Source organism: Exserohilum turcica, assembly GCF_000359705.1.
Source record: "Exserohilum turcica Et28A unplaced genomic scaffold SETTUscaffold_12, whole genome shotgun sequence".
NCBI lineage: Eukaryota > Fungi > Ascomycota > Dothideomycetes > Pleosporales > Pleosporaceae > Exserohilum > Exserohilum turcicum.
In genome coordinates this window covers 824,228-842,636 of record NW_007359937.1, presented here as the reverse complement: position 1 = coordinate 842,636, position 18,409 = coordinate 824,228, and the positions used below count along the sequence as shown (strand labels likewise).

Sequence of the window (18,409 nt, the reverse complement as noted above, 5' to 3'; positions counted from 1 at the left end):
GTAGGCAGCGTAAGAAAAAGCGGATATAGAAGCGAGGAGTACTTACAAAGGGAGCTGGAGAGGATCTACTCGCTTAGCGCGAGGCTGATTAGCAGATTGCTCATGAAGAGCGTCAGAGAGGAGAGCGATTAGGTGTTAGCCGCCAGGCTTTGGCGCGCTGTAGTAGGTGCAGAGAGACTGGCCATAACTCGCGTACGTGCAAGAAAGATACTCTAGGTACTGCTTAATCTATTATGTTAATATGTAGTAAAACAACTATATTGTGGTGGAACTACAGGCTTATAGAGGTGCGCAGGTTTGGTGGGGTGCGGCGCTCGCTTGCCTGCGGCGCTCGCTTGCCACATACGTTAAGCGTCAGCGTCTTGCCTTGTTTTCGTTATGCCCAAACAACCATCTTTGTCAAGTACCGTTTGTCATTAGAATCTTACTAATTTTATTAAATCCTTTAGGGAAATTATAGTGCAGAAGTATTTATTATATGTAAAGAATAACTAAGTGTGCAAGGTGCATATTTATTCTAGAAAATGTAGCAAATGTCTCTGTTGTGGACAACGGTGTAATGTCCGTGTCACCAAGTCTAAGTTCAAGCGTCTGGCTGCCAAGAAAGAGAAGTTGGAGGGTCACGCGTTGTGCATGCCTATTATAAAACCTGTCTCATCAAAGTTGTACATATCGTTGTCCTAGATCCCATACTTGGCTTTAGTATTCTATACTAGACGGAACTGTTACGATCCGTGACCAGTAACAGATGAAACTGCTTACTAAGTGATCAGTTTCGAGGATCCAAAGGATGCACTACGCCGCAATCCTTCGCAGCCGTGCCGCAGTCACGTGACCTGCTCAGTGATCAGTATGTCTTGGCACTACTGAGCAACTGAGCACTCTGCATGCAACCTGCAAGTTGCTCAGTGATTAGTACCTCTTGGCAGTACTGAGCAACTGAGCATATTGCATGAAGCTTTAGTATATAGCACTAGGCATTAAGCCCTTATGGCTTGATGTGTTTAACTTAAGTTTTAAGTACAAGTACAATACAGAGAGTTATTCTACTTGCACGTTACCGTCCTCGTTTGCACCCTGTTACTCTATCTGCGAAAACTAACCAACAAGAAGATTAACACTAGAAGTCTGATATTACTTCTACTTGATCTATACTCTTAATACTTTGAACACCCTCACAATGAGCGACATTGCAATAGACACCCTAACCGCTTCCTAGACTAGAGGAACTACCGTTAACGCCTATAAGCCTAACCTGTAACGATGTTACAACTTCGCCAAGTATTGAGCCAATCCCAGAGCCGGATCGGAGGAAGTACCTGCCGCCCTTCATCAGCCATTCGCCCGAGGTCGGATCCGAATTCGGACCCGACTAGGATAGGTATATATTGAGACACTCCCTGTAGCTAGCTCTGTAGACTTTTGATATCCTTTCGTACAAGGCCTATAGGTGGCTTGTTGAATCTAGGCTCTTTGTGATCCCACGCACTCCCATATGCCTCTGAGTGATCCTACGACCGAAACAGATCCGACCTGCCTTACCTGCGCCGTTACAGAGACTAGAGCAAACAGTCGAGATGATAAAACAACGAATGAAACACAATACCAAAGAAAATCATACTACGCACCTCAACCACCGGAGACGGGCGAATTACCACCTGAACTAGAAACAACTAAGCTTGACTTAAGAGGCTCCCAGTAATCTAGAGGCAAATCCGCGAAGGCACCCTAAGTACTAGGAGACAAGTTAATCGACAGATTAGACTTGTCAAACTCTAACACGCCTTCCCGCTCTAACTCTTCTAGCTCTCGACTTTCTATAGCAATCGCCTCCTTAGCACGCCTCTCTAACAAATCCATTTATAGCCGCAACCTCTGCTTCTAAGCATAATAAGTGCGCAACTCTTCTAGAGCTTTCTTATAAAGCCTTATAGCCGCATCTTGCGCATCGCGACTCTCTTTAATACTAGTAGTAGTTATAGCCTCTAAGCGTTGATCAAAGCTGAAATCCTTGTAGTAGGGCAACTGGGAGTGGGTTACTAGCGTGGTTTGTGTTAGCGCAGCTGGCTGGGTGATCCCACCCTTTATTATCTTTTAAGGCAAGCACTACCTTTCTGCCTGGTATAAGGAGGATAGCCTGCCTAGAGACTGGCTTATTGGGGTTTCCGCGAATGGCTGGACGACGAATGAGCTTGGCCTAAAGTGGTTGGAGCACTTTGATAAGCATACAAAAGAGCGTACTATTGGAGCCTATCGTCTACTTATTCTTGACAGTTATAAGAGCCACGACTCGCTTGAGTTCTAGCAATACTGTAAGGGGGCAAAGATTATCGCTCTCTGTATGCCTCCGCACTCCTCTCATCTACTACAGCCGCTTGATGTAGGCTGTTTCTCGCCTTTGAAGAGGGCGTATGGCCGCCAAGCCGAGAAGATGATACGCAATGGGATCAACCATATGACCAAGATTAAGTTCCTTCTAGCCTTCTAGCAGGCCTATGGCAAGACGATTACAAAGGATAATATCCTAGGAGGGTTTCGAGGCGCTGGCTTAGTTCCACATGACCCAGAGGTGGTGATATCGAAGCTTGATGTCAAGCTGCGTACGCCAACACCACCTGCTATAGACGATCTACCCTAGCTATCGCAAACCCTAAGCAATACCCTAGAACTAGGGTCGCAATCGACGCTAGTGAAGCAGAGGATTCAGAGGCACATAGACAGTTTACTATCAAGTATAGTAGTTGCCTTTGAAAAGCTAGCTAAAGGCGCTGCGATTATCGCGCAGAAGCTGGTGTTAGCGCAAAAACGCGTCTTTAAGCTTAAGGCAGCTAATAAAGCCGCTACACAACGAAGATCGTATAAAAGAAAGCGAGTGCAAAGAGAGGGGACTCTAGTAGTTAAAGAAGAAGAGCGATTAGCAGTTCTAAAGGAGTTTGGGGCGTGTAGTAATAGGAAGAAGGCAAAGAAGAGAGCGCGCGCTAAGGTAGGTGAGCCGTCGCAAAGGCACTGTAGACGCTGCGGCGAGGCAGGGCATAATACGCGCACATGTAAGCAAGTAGAAGTAATAGATTCTGAATAGAATAGTCTACTATAATTTCTAATTACTGCTATAGTTGCGTTGTAATAGGTATATAATAGTCGTCATGTTGGTGGGGTCTTGGCGCTGTGAGCCACTCGCTATACTGAGCCACTCGCTATACTTTGACGTTATAGAAATTTTAAACAGACACAACAAGTCGTCGTCGTCGTCTTAGTTTCCAGTCCACCAGACGTAATTGTTGGTCTCCTCAGCCGAGTCCCACACAAGCTCGCTGCTGGAATCCGCAGGCCTCTCCGGGAAGATGTTCATGTCAATGTTCCAGACATGGAAGTCTGCAGATTTGACGCTTGCGCCCTCTTGGACCCAAAGGCCAAAGCCCGTGCTATCGGTGCGAGCAGGGTAGATGCGGGTCGTGAGCCAGAAGCGGTCGTTGACATGGACCTCGACGAGCGAGCCGTCGACGAAAATGTCCATGTGCAGCGGCTCCGTGGTGCCGTTGGCAAACTTGTAGGGGTGGTAGTAGCCCAGCATGGTGTAGTTTGCAAACTGGGCGATGGACGAGGAGCGCGAGCGGTCGACGCTGATGGTGTAGTTGCTGGGGTTGTACGAGATGACTGTTTGCTCCTCGTGGTTGGGCGACTGCGCAATCACCACGCCAGCGGAGCCGGTGAAGTCGGAAAGCGTCACCTTGAGATGCATGTGGCTGGTGCCGTTGCCAGAAGCAGTCTTGGTGTTGTTGCAGTCAACCACTTGGGGCTGCGACTTGTGGAGAGCCTCGACAATCTCGGGCAGAGGTCGAGCGCCCAGCGTGTATCCGGTAAAAGTACCGTCTGCATGCTCAACGAGGCGGGTGTTGCCCTTGGTGCTCAACTGTGTGTTGTTGTTGACCAAGTTGCGAGTCTTGATGACGTACATCTCTCGGGGAATGGCCATGGCACCTTGGTAGCCTTGCTGGGTAAGGGCATAGTTGTTGTTCTCCTCGTTGGCCCAGCCCCATTGAATGCGGCGGTTGTTCTTGGTGTCCAGGAAACTGGTCACGGCGTAAAGCAGTCCAGAGTCGATGGCACCGCCAGCAAGGGGAGTAAACTCAACCGAGCCGTTCTCGCGCTTGTTGACCTGTCCCTCGTTCCAGAGACCCCATTGCGCACGGGGATGCCAAGTCAGGTTGCCACCCTCAGTGCCCATGAGCACGTAGTAGTGGACATCATCATCCTCGTCGGCCAGGGAGAAGAAGTTTGATCTATTACAGTGAGTTTGTGGTCGATGGACTGCATGTTGTCAACACTTACACCTCAAAGTTGAAGCCGTACGTTCCGGTCTCGAGCAGAGAGCCGAGAGTTTCGTTGCTCTTAGGCTCCCACAAGGCGCCCATGAAAGTCCAATCAGTCAGGTTCTTTGCGGGTGCGCTGTAGAAGGGAATGCGGCCACCTCCGTCCTTTCCCTTGATACCAGAGCCCAGAACCATGTACCAGTGCGGCTCCTCCTTTCCAAGCAGAGCGTCCATTTCTGGCCAGGGCTAGCTCGAGTTAGTCAATCATCCAAGCGCAATTCAAGCAAAGGGAACATACCTCGACAAAAGGATCACGCCATCCGGTGATGTTCCAGCCCTCTGGTGGGTGGCTCAAAATGGGGTTGCCGGCATATTGCTCCCAAGTCTCACCGCCGTCTTTGGAGATGGCAATGCTCTGGCTTTCAGTGCCGTTGATGTATGGGAGAGCCCAGTTGGTGGGCAGGTAGCGCACAGAAGTGTAAAAGTTGATGAGTGTGCCATCCTGCTCACCCTGCAGGTTGTAGGGCTGGCCGCTGCCGGAAAAGATGCCCAAACCGTAGTAGCTTGTGTTTCTGGAAGTGGGCTCAGGCCCAGTACCAAGAGACTGGGCTTCGCCATTCTTCCAGCCTCTGACATCGGTCCACGTGATCATATCCTTGGAAGTGGCGTGGCCCCAAGAAATGTTGCCCCAGTTGATGTGGTTCGGGTACCACTGGTAGTGAAGATGGTATGTCTTTGTGTGAGGATCGTACATCATGCCGCATGGGTCATTCAGCCATCCAGCAGGTCCGGTGAAATGGTAGCTTGGGCGCCATCTTGTGAAGAGGCTGTTGTTGCCCAGCCCTTGGATAATATCTTCTGTCAACACGGCAGGCAGATCATTGGCACCAACGACAGAGAGTGTGGTGAGCGCAAGGCCCAGAAGGGGAGAAGAGCGGAACATGCTGCTCAGTGATGGGCAACGACGACACTATGCAAAGTTTGTTGTGTTCTGAGTGAATTATTCGTGCCTCGGCTGTTCCATGAGGGAGCTTTGGAGATATGTGAGCGGGCAATGCACGTACCGTGACGATGGGCGTGTTGTTCGAAGTGCAATCATCACAGCGGCCATGCGTCCTTTATGTATTCCTTCTCAGACATGCAGTACCCACCCGGGTGGCAGGGTATGCGATCATAGTCTCCAAGTCCAGGACCATGAGCTCCGAAGTGGTGGGCTGGGCAGGCGGGCGGAATCCCGGGGCTCGGGATTTAGTGGGTTGGAACATCCCCGCATTTGGCAGAAATCCCCATAGTTCCCCACACGGTGTAGAAGGTACCGCTGTTCTCGAACCTATTTGCACGGGCTAAAGCTACCCGCCAACACATTGAGTTTTGTGAAAAGGCTAAGCCATTGCGATGCACGGGCGAACCTGGCGATGCGGTTGCCTTTCCGGACGGCCTCGTGATGTGTGCGCATAGTCCATATTGAAGAAATGTTTTCCTCCGTAGACCAAGTAGCTCAGGACTAAAATTACCGAGAACGGACCTGGGCAAGCGTGGAGTCGTGGAGCGGCCGAGTAACCTCCCGAGACTCAAGCCCTCATGCGGGCACAGCCCAGGCGGGCGCAATCGATAGCGGCGAAAAGCAGGAAATACTCGTGCCGTCTGGGGGCTAGTCTGGAGATATGCAGGCCTTGCGCAGGAACGCTCGTGCAGAGAGAGGACTGCTCCATGGGGACTCCGGGGCCGCGTGTCATGGGCGTAGGTGTAGACGGGTGCGCGATAATTGTATGTGTACCCATGGATATAGAGTTGGATGCATTATTTGGTCGCCCCGGGCGATGGGCGAGTGAGACAATGGGCGAGGGCGAGGGCGAGGGCGGGGGCGAGTGCATCTGGAGTAAAGGCGCCCAAAGCAGCAGAGAGCAGAGAGCAAAGGTGGCGGCGAGGTGTTCGCGGCGGACCAACGTCATTGCCGGCTCGACCAATCACGCGAGCTCCCACTCCGACCACGTTTCCTCCACCAAGGCGGGCGTTGCTGCGGCGCAACACACCATCACTGCTCTGCACAGGAGGCTTCTGCACTCTCCGATGGGGGCACGCATTCTTTTCTAGACGCCTTGACGCTCCACTACAGCACCATGGGTCGCCTCAAGCTTTATGTCACGGTAACAACAAATGCCCTCGCGGTGGCGCTGCGTGCCGCATGCTAACCGTTGCAGGGCTCGGCCGTCATGGCCAACGTCGTGCTCATGCGCGCATACTATGAACGCCCAAACTTCTACTCGGCCGCTGTCTACATATCCCAGAGCACCGGCTCGTTGATGTTCCTGGTCAATCTCATGCTCATAGTCGCCGCGAGCTTTGGTTATGGGTTACAGCGGCTCTTCTACGGGCCTCTCCGGCCCATCGAGACGGAGCAGCTATACGACAAGGCATGGTTTGCCGTCAGCGAGACGCTGCTGGCTATGACGATTTTCAGAGACGACATCGGCATCTGGTTTTTCGCCATGTTCCTCTGCTTGCTTGCGGGCAAGGTCTGGCAGTGGATTGGAGAGGGACGAGTGGAGTTCCTCGAGCAGCAACCACCCGCGAATCCGAAGCTCTTCCATTTCCGCTTGACGAGCTCCCTGTTGCTCTCGGTCGCCTTTGATATCTACATGATGCAGTACTGCATCGAATCGATACTCTCCGAGGCCCGGCCCGGCGTCATGGTCATGTTTGGTTTCGAATACGTCCTCCTAGCCATCGCCTCCGTATCGACGCTGCTGCGGTACTCGCTCTCCCTCGTCGAACTAGTCATTACACAGCGGCAGGAACGGGCGCGAGAGGAAGCTCGCAGACTGGCCAGTGAGATAGCACGCCAGCAAGCTGCAGCTAGCGGGGCTGAAGCGCCTCCAGAGGTAGACGAAGACGAGGATGAGGGCGACGTGCCTGGGTGGGAAGAGAAGGGCCGCTGGGTCTTCTACCTGGATCTGGCGACCGACTTTGTCAAGTCGGTCGTCTACATGGGCTTCTTCATCATTCTCATGACCTTCTACGGCATTCCCATCCACATCATGAGAGACCTGTTCATGTCGATTCGCTCGCTGATCAAGAGGATCAACGACTTTGTTCAGTACCGCAACGCAACGCGCGACATGAACACGCGCTATCCAGACGCGACGGCGGAAGAGTTGGAGCGAGAGAATACATGCATTGTGTGCCGTGAGGAGATGCGGCCGTGGGTTGAGCCGGGAGCAAATGGTGCGCAGCAGGGCCGGCGCATGGACGAGCGACAGCGCCCCAAGAAACTTCCGTGCGGGCACATCCTCCACTTTGGCTGTCTGCGCAGTTGGCTTGAGAGGCAGCAAGTGTGTCCAACGTGCCGCAGACCGGTCCTCACATCAGCAACAAGTTCCACGACACAACGCAACCAGCAGGCCAATCGGGGCCAACAGGGGCAGCCGAACCTGGCGAACCGCGAGGCGCTCCAGGCCATGTTTGGAGGCAATGCGCAGCAAGGCGGCTTTGGTGCAGCAGGCGGCGGTGCTGGAGGGCAAGCAGGCCAGGCGCAGCAGGCTGGACCCCAGGACGGCGGGCAAGCAAACGGTGCAGCAGCCAATATGCGCGTATTCAACTTGGGCCCGATCCGGATTGCGCTTGGGAACATGCGGGTGGCACCAGGGCAGCAGGACAATGTTGCTGTGCAGAACGCAATGCAGCAACTGCGACAACAAGCGGCAGCAAACAATGCGGTGCAGACTCCAGTCGAGCAAAACCTGCCTCCCGGACCATTGGCGTTTTCGCAAGGCGTGGCTCGGAGCATGCCGCCGGGTCCAATGCCAGGCGCTGTTGCGCTGCATCCGGCAGACATCCAGTCGGACATTCTGCGCATTCAGCAGAACATCATCGAGTCGATGCGGCAACTCAACGCGCAGCACGAGCAGCTCGAGGTTCTCCACCGGCTTCTGGAAGAGCTGCACCGGCTACAGCACGCGTCTGGAGCGGCTGCGGCAACGGGACAGGAACTGCCGCCGATCGCGCCGCTGATGAGCGCGTCGCACATGGGATCGTTTGCTCCGCAGGCCTACTTTTCTCGGGGCCCTGTTCTGCGACAAGGCGATGCAGGCGTGCCGGAGGGTCTGAGGCTGCCGGAAGGGTGGACACTGAGGTCCATGGCCCTAGCGCCGCGGGCCGGCCAAGAAAGTGGCACTGCAGGGTCGGCAGCCTCACACGCCGAACAGCCACAGCAGGAGAGCACGGGCACGGGCACGGCATCGCAGTCGCAGTCGCAGGCGCAGGCGGGACAGGCAGCAGAGGCAGCAGAGGCAGCAGAGGCAGCGGCAGCAGCAGCAGCAACAGCAGACCCTGCAGCGCACGCAGCGACGCCTGCAAGTGTGACTCGCTCGGCTCCACCGGCCCCATCGGCGGTGAGGACAACAACGGGCTCCGGCCAGCCTCGAAATTCGTCGCCCAAGGCTGCAGAGCCTAGCAGTCTTGAGTCTAGCTGGAGCTTTGGCAACGTGGGCGAGAGGACCGAGGCCGAAGCATCCAGCTCGGCCGTGGCGGGCAGCAGCTCAGAGGGACAGAGTGCGGCGCGGCGGACCGTCCTGGTGGAGGATGCCGACGAGGCTGAAGAGTAGCAGGCGGCCGGGGGTTGGCGAGAGGGTCGTGGTCGTGGTCGTGTCTGCGTGTGTACTGCATAGCGAGGCGTTTGGGAGTGAGAGGACAGCACTTGCTGGCCGCAAGGCAGTGGTTGCTCCATTGGGGGGGCCGCGGCAGGGGATCCCTGCGAATGACAGTTCACCTCTCTTGGCACGCGTGCTCCACCGCATATTTCCTGACTGTGTTGCTGTTGCTGGTGCTGGTGCTGTTGCTGTGACGATTTGCAGCGACGGAGCACGCCCGCCCAACCATTGCCCGGCCTGGGCCCTGCTGCACCCCACACGCAGCGTCGCTAGCCTGAACGACAGCAATGCCACGAGGGCGCGACACTGGATCGAGTGTTTCAAGGTGAGGCGAATATCTACATGTGCGCCTGTGGATGGGCAGGCCTCGAGCCGGCGGCTGGCCGGGACCCGCCAAGCCTGTCGAAGCGAGGCTAGCGTCGCTGCCGCCCCGGCCCACGGCCGCTAGCGCAGCAGCACCAGCCAGTCACGGGGCCAGCGTCGCCCAAGACAGCGCACCAAGGCGGCTACCAGCAGCTCGCCATTGAAACCGCATGCGAGCCCGGTTGTGCGACACCCAGTAGCAGACGCAGGAACTCGGAACCTGGCGCACACCCTGGGGCCATGGTGCGGGATAAAGCAATGCTCCCCGTCGCTGGGTGCGTGTATATCTATTGACGCCGGCGGCGTGACTCGACAAGACAAGACTAACAGACCAGATACAGCACCAAGGGCACGCCGCGTCGTCGGGCCTGCAGATGACTCTTCATTCACGCTCGCTAACGGGTGCTTAGGCCGCACTTTGTTTTGCTGAATATTGTATACCTATCGTGCGTTTCCCTTTCCCTCTCTGCACTTCCATTCTTGCCGAGCTTTCTTTGCCTGTTCGAGTGTTTTGCGCGCCTCTCCAATGGCCGTCAGGTTAGACTCTTCGGGCGCGCGTGTGCCGCGCAACATCGAGATAGGCGAGGTGTCAATTTGTGTTGCCGGCATTGTAGAAGCCTTTTCCAATGGATTGAGCATTTTCAAGCGACTGCGCGAAAGGAGAAGAAAACGCAGGTCCTCGCGGAAAGAGAGCGACACGCCTGATGCCGTCAGCGCGGCTGAGCACCAGCTGTCCAAGAGCTTACGCAAAGGGCCTAGCGAGGTGGCGGAAAAGTACGCTGAATGCTACCACAGTGGAGTAGGGCCGTGGTTCGCCAAAGGCGATGGTACGTCAACGAGAAAACAGGCACACACACACGACACAAAAAGCGCTGACGGCAACACAGCCATTGCACATGCATCCCTTGCCGAGACGCTGATCAAGCTCAACACCGGCCTCGTTGCCATCATCGCATCCTTCCTGAACCATGACCACAAGACGGGAAAGAGCAACCTAGACCTAGACTACAAGTCGCTGACCCACCTTTCCGATGCTTCACGCCGCGAGGCTCTCCACAGCCTAACCCAACTCTACCAGCGCCTGTGCCAAGCACACATCCAGCTCCAGCTCCACAAGCTGGCCGCCTCGGCCTGCCCACGCTGCGGAGCCACCAAACACCACGACTGCTCCTCACGCAGCGCCAGCCCAGACAAGGAAAAGAAAAAGCGCTCCAGCTCGTCCTCGCGCCAGCGCTCCGCAGGCCAAGTAGTCACACGCATGCCCATCAGGCATGGCAGCTCCAACCACCCCCAGCTTGTCGTCATGCGGCCCAGGCTCACTCGCAAGACTACCTCTTCAACCAACAACTCCACCGGCGTCAAGTCATCAAACTCGTCGCGCACAACCTCGCCGCTGACATCCCCTCAGCCAAAGAAGGCCCAGTTGGCATCGCCCGAGCCAAAGAAGCTCCAGCCAGCACCACAATTGCCTCTCTATGTGCCTGTAGACCCTCTTGAGCTCGAGACCAGTGGTGTCATCAGGGGCACGCTGGGAGGCGGGCCAATCAAGACTGGCACTGTCAAACAACGTGTCGATTCATTCCAAGACCCACGTGAGCCCTGGCCTCAAGAGCACCTCCACCACACCATCACCAAATCCCCATCGCCAAAGCCAAAGACAGTCTCAAGGCATGCCCAGGAGCCCACTCCCAAGCTCCCAACCTTCTCCCCCACTCCCCGCCGTGCCCCCACCCCCATTCCTACTCCCGCCCCCTCCCCATCATCCAAGCCTGCTGTTCCATCCAAGCCAGAGTACCTGTCTCCACCACCCCTACTTGACCACGCACCCGCAACTATCCACTTCCGACGCCGCATGGAAAAGGCTACTCCTTCAAGCTACACGTTTGCGTCCGACAGCACTAAGATGGGAGAGATTCCCCAACGCAAATGGACCAGTCCATTTGATTTCGAAAAGGCTGAACGGCTGAATGCCGAGGCCGCCCTCAACGGTTACCCTAATGCATCCATTGCTGCTGACAAGACCGAAAAGAGGAAGAAGCGCTTTGGCTTTATGCGCCGTGGCGACATGTAAACAAATGACGCTTTCGAGAGCCTGCTGATCAGGCTGTCTAGCATCTTTTTGTTTGTATATTTACTGTTCTTTTCCTTACTACGTCGTCGGTGATTCTGGTTTCTTGTTTGCTTTTTTACGGTTTGCTTTCAACGGGGTTTGATTTTCTTTGGTGTTGGCGTTCGCATTGGTTCGGTCCATCTCTCCTCTTTCCTTTTTCTTCTTCTCTTCACCTGTCTCTCTTTCACCCTTTTGTATTCTTTTTTTTTCCTTTCTCTCTATTTCTATCTCTGTTTCTCTCCGCTCTCAAAGACTGGCTGTTGAAGGCCCGGTAATGACGCTTACGATTCTCACGATGACGAACTACGACGAGGTTATGTCCTTTTCTTTTGTTGTCGCTTTCCATATACCCATATACCCATCATTCTATTTCTCTTGCGAGTACGTACATAATGGCTTTCGGTAGCGGGTATGAGGAAATTAATTGGATTTCAACTTTTGGCGAGGTCGCCTCTACATGTATTGCTTTCTCTGGACGTGGATACTCAATATACGTGATTTTTGTTGATTGAATCATTTCACCTGCACAATAGCTTCTTGTTGACTAGGCACATGATTGAATATGCGGTTTGGTTATTTCAACAAGATGACGACCTCACTAAGCAGTAAGAGAGTCTCTGGTTAAAGGTGTATTTTACAGGACCTGCATGATTGCACAACAGATGGGTGGTGACCATTGCCCTGATTATACCCGTGCTCGTGTATTCTCGGAAGAGTAAATCAGACTCTTGGCCGCAGACTGTCGTACAGCGCATCGGCACATACTACGTTCTAGACCCGACGTCACATCACTAGCTATTGAACACAGCGGCTCGGTTAGCCAACACAGTGACGTTAGACGTGCGCCACTATGCAAAGCAACCCCATAATGAAGTTGCGGTCAGCTGCGATGAGGCTGAGAGGGCTAGCCGTGGTACAGGAACATGGATGCGGGAGTAGCCGCGCTAGTGACTGTAATCGGCCTAGTCTCTTTTCCTCCAGTCTCCTTCTCCAACCAAACATTCCCAAGCATCATTCATTCTACCAATCCCACCCCCGTCGCCTGACACAAACTTCCCCACAATGTCTGATGCAGAACGCGCCCCGAAAAAGCGAAAGGCTGAATCCGGTGAGCGGCAAGCTGGGGGCAACAAAAGAGCCAAGGTGAGTTGTCTTTTTTTCTCTCGTGCGACGGTCAAGACTCGCCCGTCTTTGCAGTCTTGGCTTCGTATAACCGTTCTTGCTCGGCAGCTGCATCGAGTTGCGCCATGCTGAGTTGGGTGTCAGGGCAGGAAAAACTGGGATATGCCTAAGAGGGATACGTCCAATCGAGCTATCCAAGCTGGTGACGCAGGAATATGGGCAACATGCGCGATGAAGAAAGAAGCCAAATCTGTAGCCGATCTACGAGATTTATTCCAAGAGGTACGTCATGGGTGGATGCAGCAGTGAATGCGCAAAGGAATTTGATATACTGACTGCCGGTAACAGTACGCTACTCAGCTGTACGGAACGACCGAGTCTAGTGGGGCGGCTGCAGACACCGATTCCGATTCAGAAGGTGACATTGAGGCTGAAATCAACAAAGAACTCGCCGATATCCGTAAGCCAGCTACAAAGCCATTATTCACTTCAGTCAAGCTAGATACGCAATGCTGTAAGGATACCGTCCCAAGCACCCTGTTACCGATGCTGATCCCTCCAGTGGTATTCTTCAGGACGCGATCTCCATTGGAGCCCGTCTCCTTCGTCCACAAGATTTGCCAAGACATAGCTGATGGCGCTCAGCCAAAGAACCTCACCTACGTAAAACGACTAACAGCTATTACTGCTACCGCTAAAGCCACCCCTCAGGGCCTTGACAGTGTTGCTAAACAGGTCTTGGCGCCTCACTTTCACGGCCCAGATCAAGCGGGGAAAAAGGTGAGTCTGGGCGTTTGATATCAAGGAACGCGACCTCATTATGCCAAGATCCCCGCTAATGTACGATCAATAAAGTTCGCCATCCGGCCGTCCATCCGTAATAACAAAGAATTCTCACGAGATCATGTTATCAAGACGATTGCGGCTGCGGTAGGCCCTGGCCACAAAGTCGATCTCAAGAGCTATGATTTGCTCATCATCGTGGAGATCTACCAGGTATGAGGCTGTGCTTAGGAGGTGCGGAGATTTAACAGCTAATTACAGCCAACAGAATGTCATTGGAATGAGTGTCGTGGGACCTGACTATGAGAAGCTCAAACGGTTTAATATCGAGGAGCTACGTCAGCCACTGTCTTCGGCGGTGCCAGAGACAAAGGAGAATGCCAATAAGGCCACGAGCGAAAAGGTTGCGTGATCGATGTGTGATGGGTGCGAAGGGCATGGACCTGTATCATAGGTTCACGGGATTGAGGCTAAGACGCTAGCGCATCCACGTCCCCAAACTACAAATGCTCCGAATGGGGCTGATGTGGCTTGCAAGTGTAATGCCGCTTTACACGTAGAAAACAACAGAACGCCTTGTGAGACCATGGAAGAAGCACACAGCTGACCGGAAGCTGACTCAACACGCGAGCTCTCCACTGCAACTCGTCTCCGATGCTCCGGATATTAAGTCTAGGGCCTTGCTGGCGCTCTGGAATGACGCCACTGGCCATGACGGACGAGTGCCCGACGCCTGAGGATGGCCAAAGGGCTCTCTCTCTCTTTTTGGCGAGGAAGGCGTCGAACCACCAATGCATCTTGTACCAAGTTAACCCTGGGCCGAACGTCATGCATTCCTGCCGGGAGCCGCATGGTGTCCGCTTTTCGACTCACCGTCTTTCAGGATCCTTTGACATGTGTTATGGCTCAGAGATGGAGGACTGCTGCAGTCATGGTCAGTCGCGTGAATGACAAATTCCAGGTTCCGATAGGCGATCTACCTATCCAGCCGCTAGCCGCATGTGGCTATGGTTAACGAACGCTGAATGCGCCACAGCAACACGTAACGAAGGCTTCTCGCGTCCTTATCCAACTTGACACTCGTCTTTGTTAGCCCTGGCACTAGCTACACGACGCTGGAATACCCACGTTGTACGGCACATGAATGCCCCGTGGCTTGTCGGCTACAAGTCGCCTAACGGCAAGCATGGTCTGGGTGGCCTATATGCCTGCTAGGATCATCGATGTGCTGCCATGTGTTGGCGCGCTTTGCAGATAGCTATGGCTGGTGGAAGGGCCAAGTCCACGTTTCATTCACTGGAATTGGTTATGCTTGGGTTGCGTGGTTGGCTCGGCTTTGTCGCAGTTGTGTTTTTTGATTCCGGCATCTATAGGCGTGGCAGTCGGCATGGCAGTCGGCGTGACAAGACAGAGCGCCATCTCTTGATGGAAAAGAAACAAAAGATTAAGCATTACCCACGACGTGGTAGAAACACATTACTCTTTCTCGGGCCGGCCCTTTACGACTAGAATGCTTGGACCAGTATCCGCTGTGGAATCGCGCTAAGTCCCCGCCTGAACCTAGTACAGTACACAGGGAGTCGCATCATACATAATGCATCCTCCCCCGCTAGATATTGCCATTAATTCTCTCACCAACATGAGCCGTGGCACGTATGCGGTGAAGCACGTTCGCCGCTCTACATCATCGACGTCGATTTCGTCTTCGTCTTCGTCTTCGTCAACAGCAAGCACCACACTCGACATTCCGAGCATACAACGACTAGTCCGAACTGTTTTCCGGTCATCAAGAATCACTGTCCAACAAGTGGAACTCATCCAGGGCTTTCTGGGGCAAATCTACATCACCAGACTCGGCGATGGCAGCAGTCTCGTGCTCAAATGTCCACCTCGGCACAGCGTGCGGCTCCTTCGACATGAGAAGCATTTCCTCGTGACGGAACGCTCGATGCTCGAGACAATCCGCACCCATACCCGGATCCCCGTTCCCCAGCTCATCAAGTACGACTGCCATGGCGAGCCCCTCGGGACACCCTTCCTCATGATGACCCATGTACCTGGCCGGCGGCTCTCGGAGCTGGCACCGTACCTCAGTGGCAGCCAACGCAGTGCCATTGACCACACCATGGGCACGCATGTGCGGGCGCTCACGGCGCTGTCGGCAGCCCAGTTTGGCATGGCGCATCGAGTGGCAGCCAAGAAAGGCAGCAGCTCGTGGCGCGAAGCCTTCCTTGGCCTGCTTGAAGCCGCGCTGCGGGACGCAGAAGACATGCTGGTCAACTCGCATTCGGAAAGCATCCGCTACTGGATCGGTAAGCACACACACCACCTCGATGCCGTCACCGAGCCCCGTCTCGTCGCCCTCAACGCCTGCTGCCCGGACAATATCCTCGTCGATGAGCTCTCCAAACACGTCGTCGGCCTCGTCGGCTTCTCAAACGTCATCTGGGGCGACCCGCTCATGAGCGGCGGCATCGCCGGTGCCAGCGAAGCCTTTTTTGCTGGATTCGGTCAGTGTCCACCTACGACCGGGGGTGCGAGGGTGAGGATGCTGATGTGAGTAGTAGCCTACGGGTAAATGGAAGAACCTTGCCCTTTTTCTCTCTCCCTTTTCTTTCTTTCTTTCTTGTTGACTGTGTACTGACAGGTTGGGCTGCTAGATACCGGACGTACAGGGCTACGGTGCGCCTCGTCGCACACCACTATCGTCCGCATGATGGCACTGATGAGCTTGATGCAAGGCGCGAGCTGAGCCATGCACTTAACGAACTTGCAGCTGTCTGAGGCACATGCAACCAGCCCATGACAGCAATCAACGTGTAAGACGGGATGAGAGGGAGGGGAGTGAGCGGGGTGTGCTTGACGTAGGCCGCATTAATTACTGCGGTTAATGTTCTCTTTCTCTCGTTTGGCGTTGGCGTACGTACCTACGAGTCAAGGTGGCCTTGCTGGGGGGGGGGGCATCACCACACCTCATGTTCTTTTTCGTTCTGCGCAACAACCGGCATTTGATTTAACAAGGGACAAAAGAAATACACGAACAACTAAGTTTGATAGATAGATGTGAGCATGGTCATGGTCTAGGTTTTTTTTTGCACGGCGCTACAAGTGGAGGAAAGGGAGGTTTTCTTCTCGATTTTTTTTCTGCTTCTGTTTCTGCTTCTGCTTCTAAGTACTTCTTGTCTAGCCTGCATATTGCAATGGAACCTTGGAACTCCCCCAAGGAAGAGAGAGAGAAAGAAAGAAAGAGAAAAAAAAAGATAAGACTAGGTATAGCCAGGTATAGCAAGCACACCAAGCCTGTAGCTCTCACAACCCCCCCACACCCACAGACATATATGTATATGGGGGTCCCGTTTTTTTGTGTGCCGCGTGCGTGCGTGCGTTAATTCCCTCGCGCGCAAATGCTCCTCGAGGAAAGGGACATGTGAGGTGGTAAGCGATGTAACGGTATTATAATTTTTCTTATTCCCGTGGTTAGGAGTATGAATGTTATCCCTGTAAGTAGGGCTCTAGCTCTCTGAGCAAAGTAGAAAGTGTAGTCGTCAGGCCTCAGTCAGTCAGTCAGTCAGTTCCCCCCCCCTCCCAATGATCCAACAAGGGGGCCAAGGTAATAACGGCATGAACCTAAACATTTCCCCAACATATCAGCTTCGCACAAAGCATGCGTGTATGTATGTGTATGTGTTTTTTTATTCCCGTACATAATTACTTAAAGCCCCCAAAGTTTATGCATACCCAAGGAGATTTTATTCAACCATGCGCGCTATTTTTTTTCCTCCTCATGCAAGAACCGGGGGGTGGGTTGTTGTTACACCTACTGGCGGTTCCAAGGAAAGAAGATGAAGAAAAGGGCGGTTCATGGGATGACGCTAGAAGGGGGGGGGGATACACACACACACCCCTTCGCTTATGGTCAGGCAGGATTTCGACTTGGGTACAAAACTCCCCCCCCCTTCGCTTATTGTTACCCACGGCTTGCAGACGGCAGGGGTAGGCGAACGTTGCGGATTCCCGGGCGGCGCTGGGTTACGGAGCAAGAGGGAGGAGGGCTCGCCCCGATTGCGAGCATGGGAGTCGGAGCGTTGGAGGGATGCGGGAGGGATTCTGAGGCGTGGAGTTTGATTAGATGGAGGGAGGGAAAGGAGGATTATCATGCTGATGTGCATCAGGCTCGTTATACTTACTTACTTACCGCGATGGTATATCGACATAGCAATGGATGGGTACAGGACAGCAGTAGTGCCAGCGTTTGTGCCACTATCATGCATGTTGTTTTCACCCGCGACTCTGGCTAAACAGATATGCCTCTTTTTTATTTCTTCCCCTTGTCTAAGCGGTCTGATACCACATCTATGTCTACACACACACACACACACACACACACACATACCCATTCATCCAGCAAGCCCAAAGCTCAGCGCTCGCTCCACAGCAGCCAGCGTCGCCAATCTCCCAAAATCCGATGCCATGTCAAACCAGAAAAAGAAAAAGAGAAAAAAAAAACATGTCACAGATTGTTACCCACCACCACGGAACAGCAAAATCGCTTACCCCTGTCTTTCTGAAGCCCAGTCCACCCACACATACATATGCTGTATGTATGTACGCGCTCATACACCTACACAGGACGGGCAATGCATTTCTAGAATGCCCAGACAGGGGTAAGCGAGCGAGACGCTCGGATGGGCCGCATATCCAGTGGCCCCCCTACATGTACCTTGCCTTTGTCCTTGTCCTTGTCTTTCTCTCTGTGTGTGCTCTATCTATCTATCTATCTGTTCTCTCTCGTTTTTTTTCTCTTTCTCTCTCTCTCTTCCCAGCACCAGGCTAGACTCCACGCGACGCTACCGCTACCGCTACCACGACGCCCCGGGCAGCGCAGCAGTTTGGCTCCGAGAGAACAAGCAAGCGAGTGAGTGAGTGTGAGCGTACGTGCGTTACCGCCCTATCGTCGGGGACGCGGCAGACAAGCGGAGCTCGCTTGATCATGCTGTTTTGGGATTAGTCGCTGCGAGGGGTAAGCGAGAGCGGGGCTATGGCTATGGCTATGTGTGTGTGTCTGGATGAAT

General features: G+C 53.8%; 6 protein-coding genes across 6 annotated transcripts; 4 read left to right on the top strand and 2 right to left on the bottom strand.

The window, feature by feature from the left end:
* Positions 1-3,156: 3,156 nt before the first annotated feature.
* SETTUDRAFT_183059 (glycoside hydrolase family 32 protein) lies at positions 3,157-5,253 on the bottom strand (the record flags this gene model as incomplete). The annotated part of the gene is made up of 3 exons (XM_008024455.1): positions 3,157-4,280; positions 4,330-4,556; positions 4,609-5,253. 3 exons carry the CDS (start codon positions 5,251-5,253, stop codon positions 3,251-3,253), a joined length of 1,902 nt encoding a protein of 633 aa, XP_008022646.1. The 3' UTR covers positions 3,157-3,250.
* Positions 5,254-5,532: 279 nt separating this feature from the next.
* Positions 5,533-6,262, bottom strand: SETTUDRAFT_183058 (uncharacterized protein; the record flags this gene model as incomplete). Its single annotated transcript, XM_008024454.1, has 1 exon — positions 5,533-6,262. One exon carries the CDS (start codon positions 6,260-6,262, stop codon positions 5,882-5,884), a length of 381 nt encoding a protein of 126 aa, XP_008022645.1. The 3' UTR covers positions 5,533-5,881.
* A 111-nt stretch (positions 6,263-6,373) lies between these two features.
* On the top strand, positions 6,374-9,089 carry SETTUDRAFT_167507 (uncharacterized protein). The gene is made up of 2 exons (XM_008024453.1): positions 6,374-6,457; positions 6,512-9,089. The coding sequence occupies exons 1-2, from the start codon at positions 6,431-6,433 to the stop codon at positions 8,912-8,914; spliced, it is 2,430 nt and encodes an 809-aa protein (XP_008022644.1). The 5' UTR covers positions 6,374-6,430; the 3' UTR covers positions 8,915-9,089.
* Positions 9,090-9,848: 759 nt separating this feature from the next.
* Positions 9,849-11,393, top strand: SETTUDRAFT_26013 (uncharacterized protein; the record flags this gene model as incomplete). Its single annotated transcript, XM_008024212.1, has 2 exons — positions 9,849-10,149; positions 10,210-11,393. The coding sequence occupies 2 exons, from the start codon at positions 9,849-9,851 to the stop codon at positions 11,391-11,393; spliced, it is 1,485 nt and encodes a 494-aa protein (XP_008022403.1).
* A 658-nt stretch (positions 11,394-12,051) lies between these two features.
* Positions 12,052-13,772, top strand: SETTUDRAFT_146765 (uncharacterized protein). The gene is made up of 6 exons (XM_008024452.1): positions 12,052-12,575; positions 12,699-12,836; positions 12,903-13,068; positions 13,117-13,334; positions 13,410-13,550; positions 13,606-13,772. Exons 1-6 carry the CDS (start codon positions 12,495-12,497, stop codon positions 13,747-13,749), a joined length of 888 nt encoding a protein of 295 aa, XP_008022643.1. The 5' UTR covers positions 12,052-12,494; the 3' UTR covers positions 13,750-13,772.
* Positions 13,773-14,976: 1,204 nt separating this feature from the next.
* Positions 14,977-16,556, top strand: SETTUDRAFT_175671 (uncharacterized protein; the record flags this gene model as incomplete). Its single annotated transcript, XM_008024451.1, has 2 exons — positions 14,977-15,893; positions 15,998-16,556. The coding sequence occupies 2 exons, from the start codon at positions 14,977-14,979 to the stop codon at positions 16,119-16,121; spliced, it is 1,041 nt and encodes a 346-aa protein (XP_008022642.1). The 3' UTR covers positions 16,122-16,556.
* Between the last annotated feature and the right edge of the window lie 1,853 nt (positions 16,557-18,409).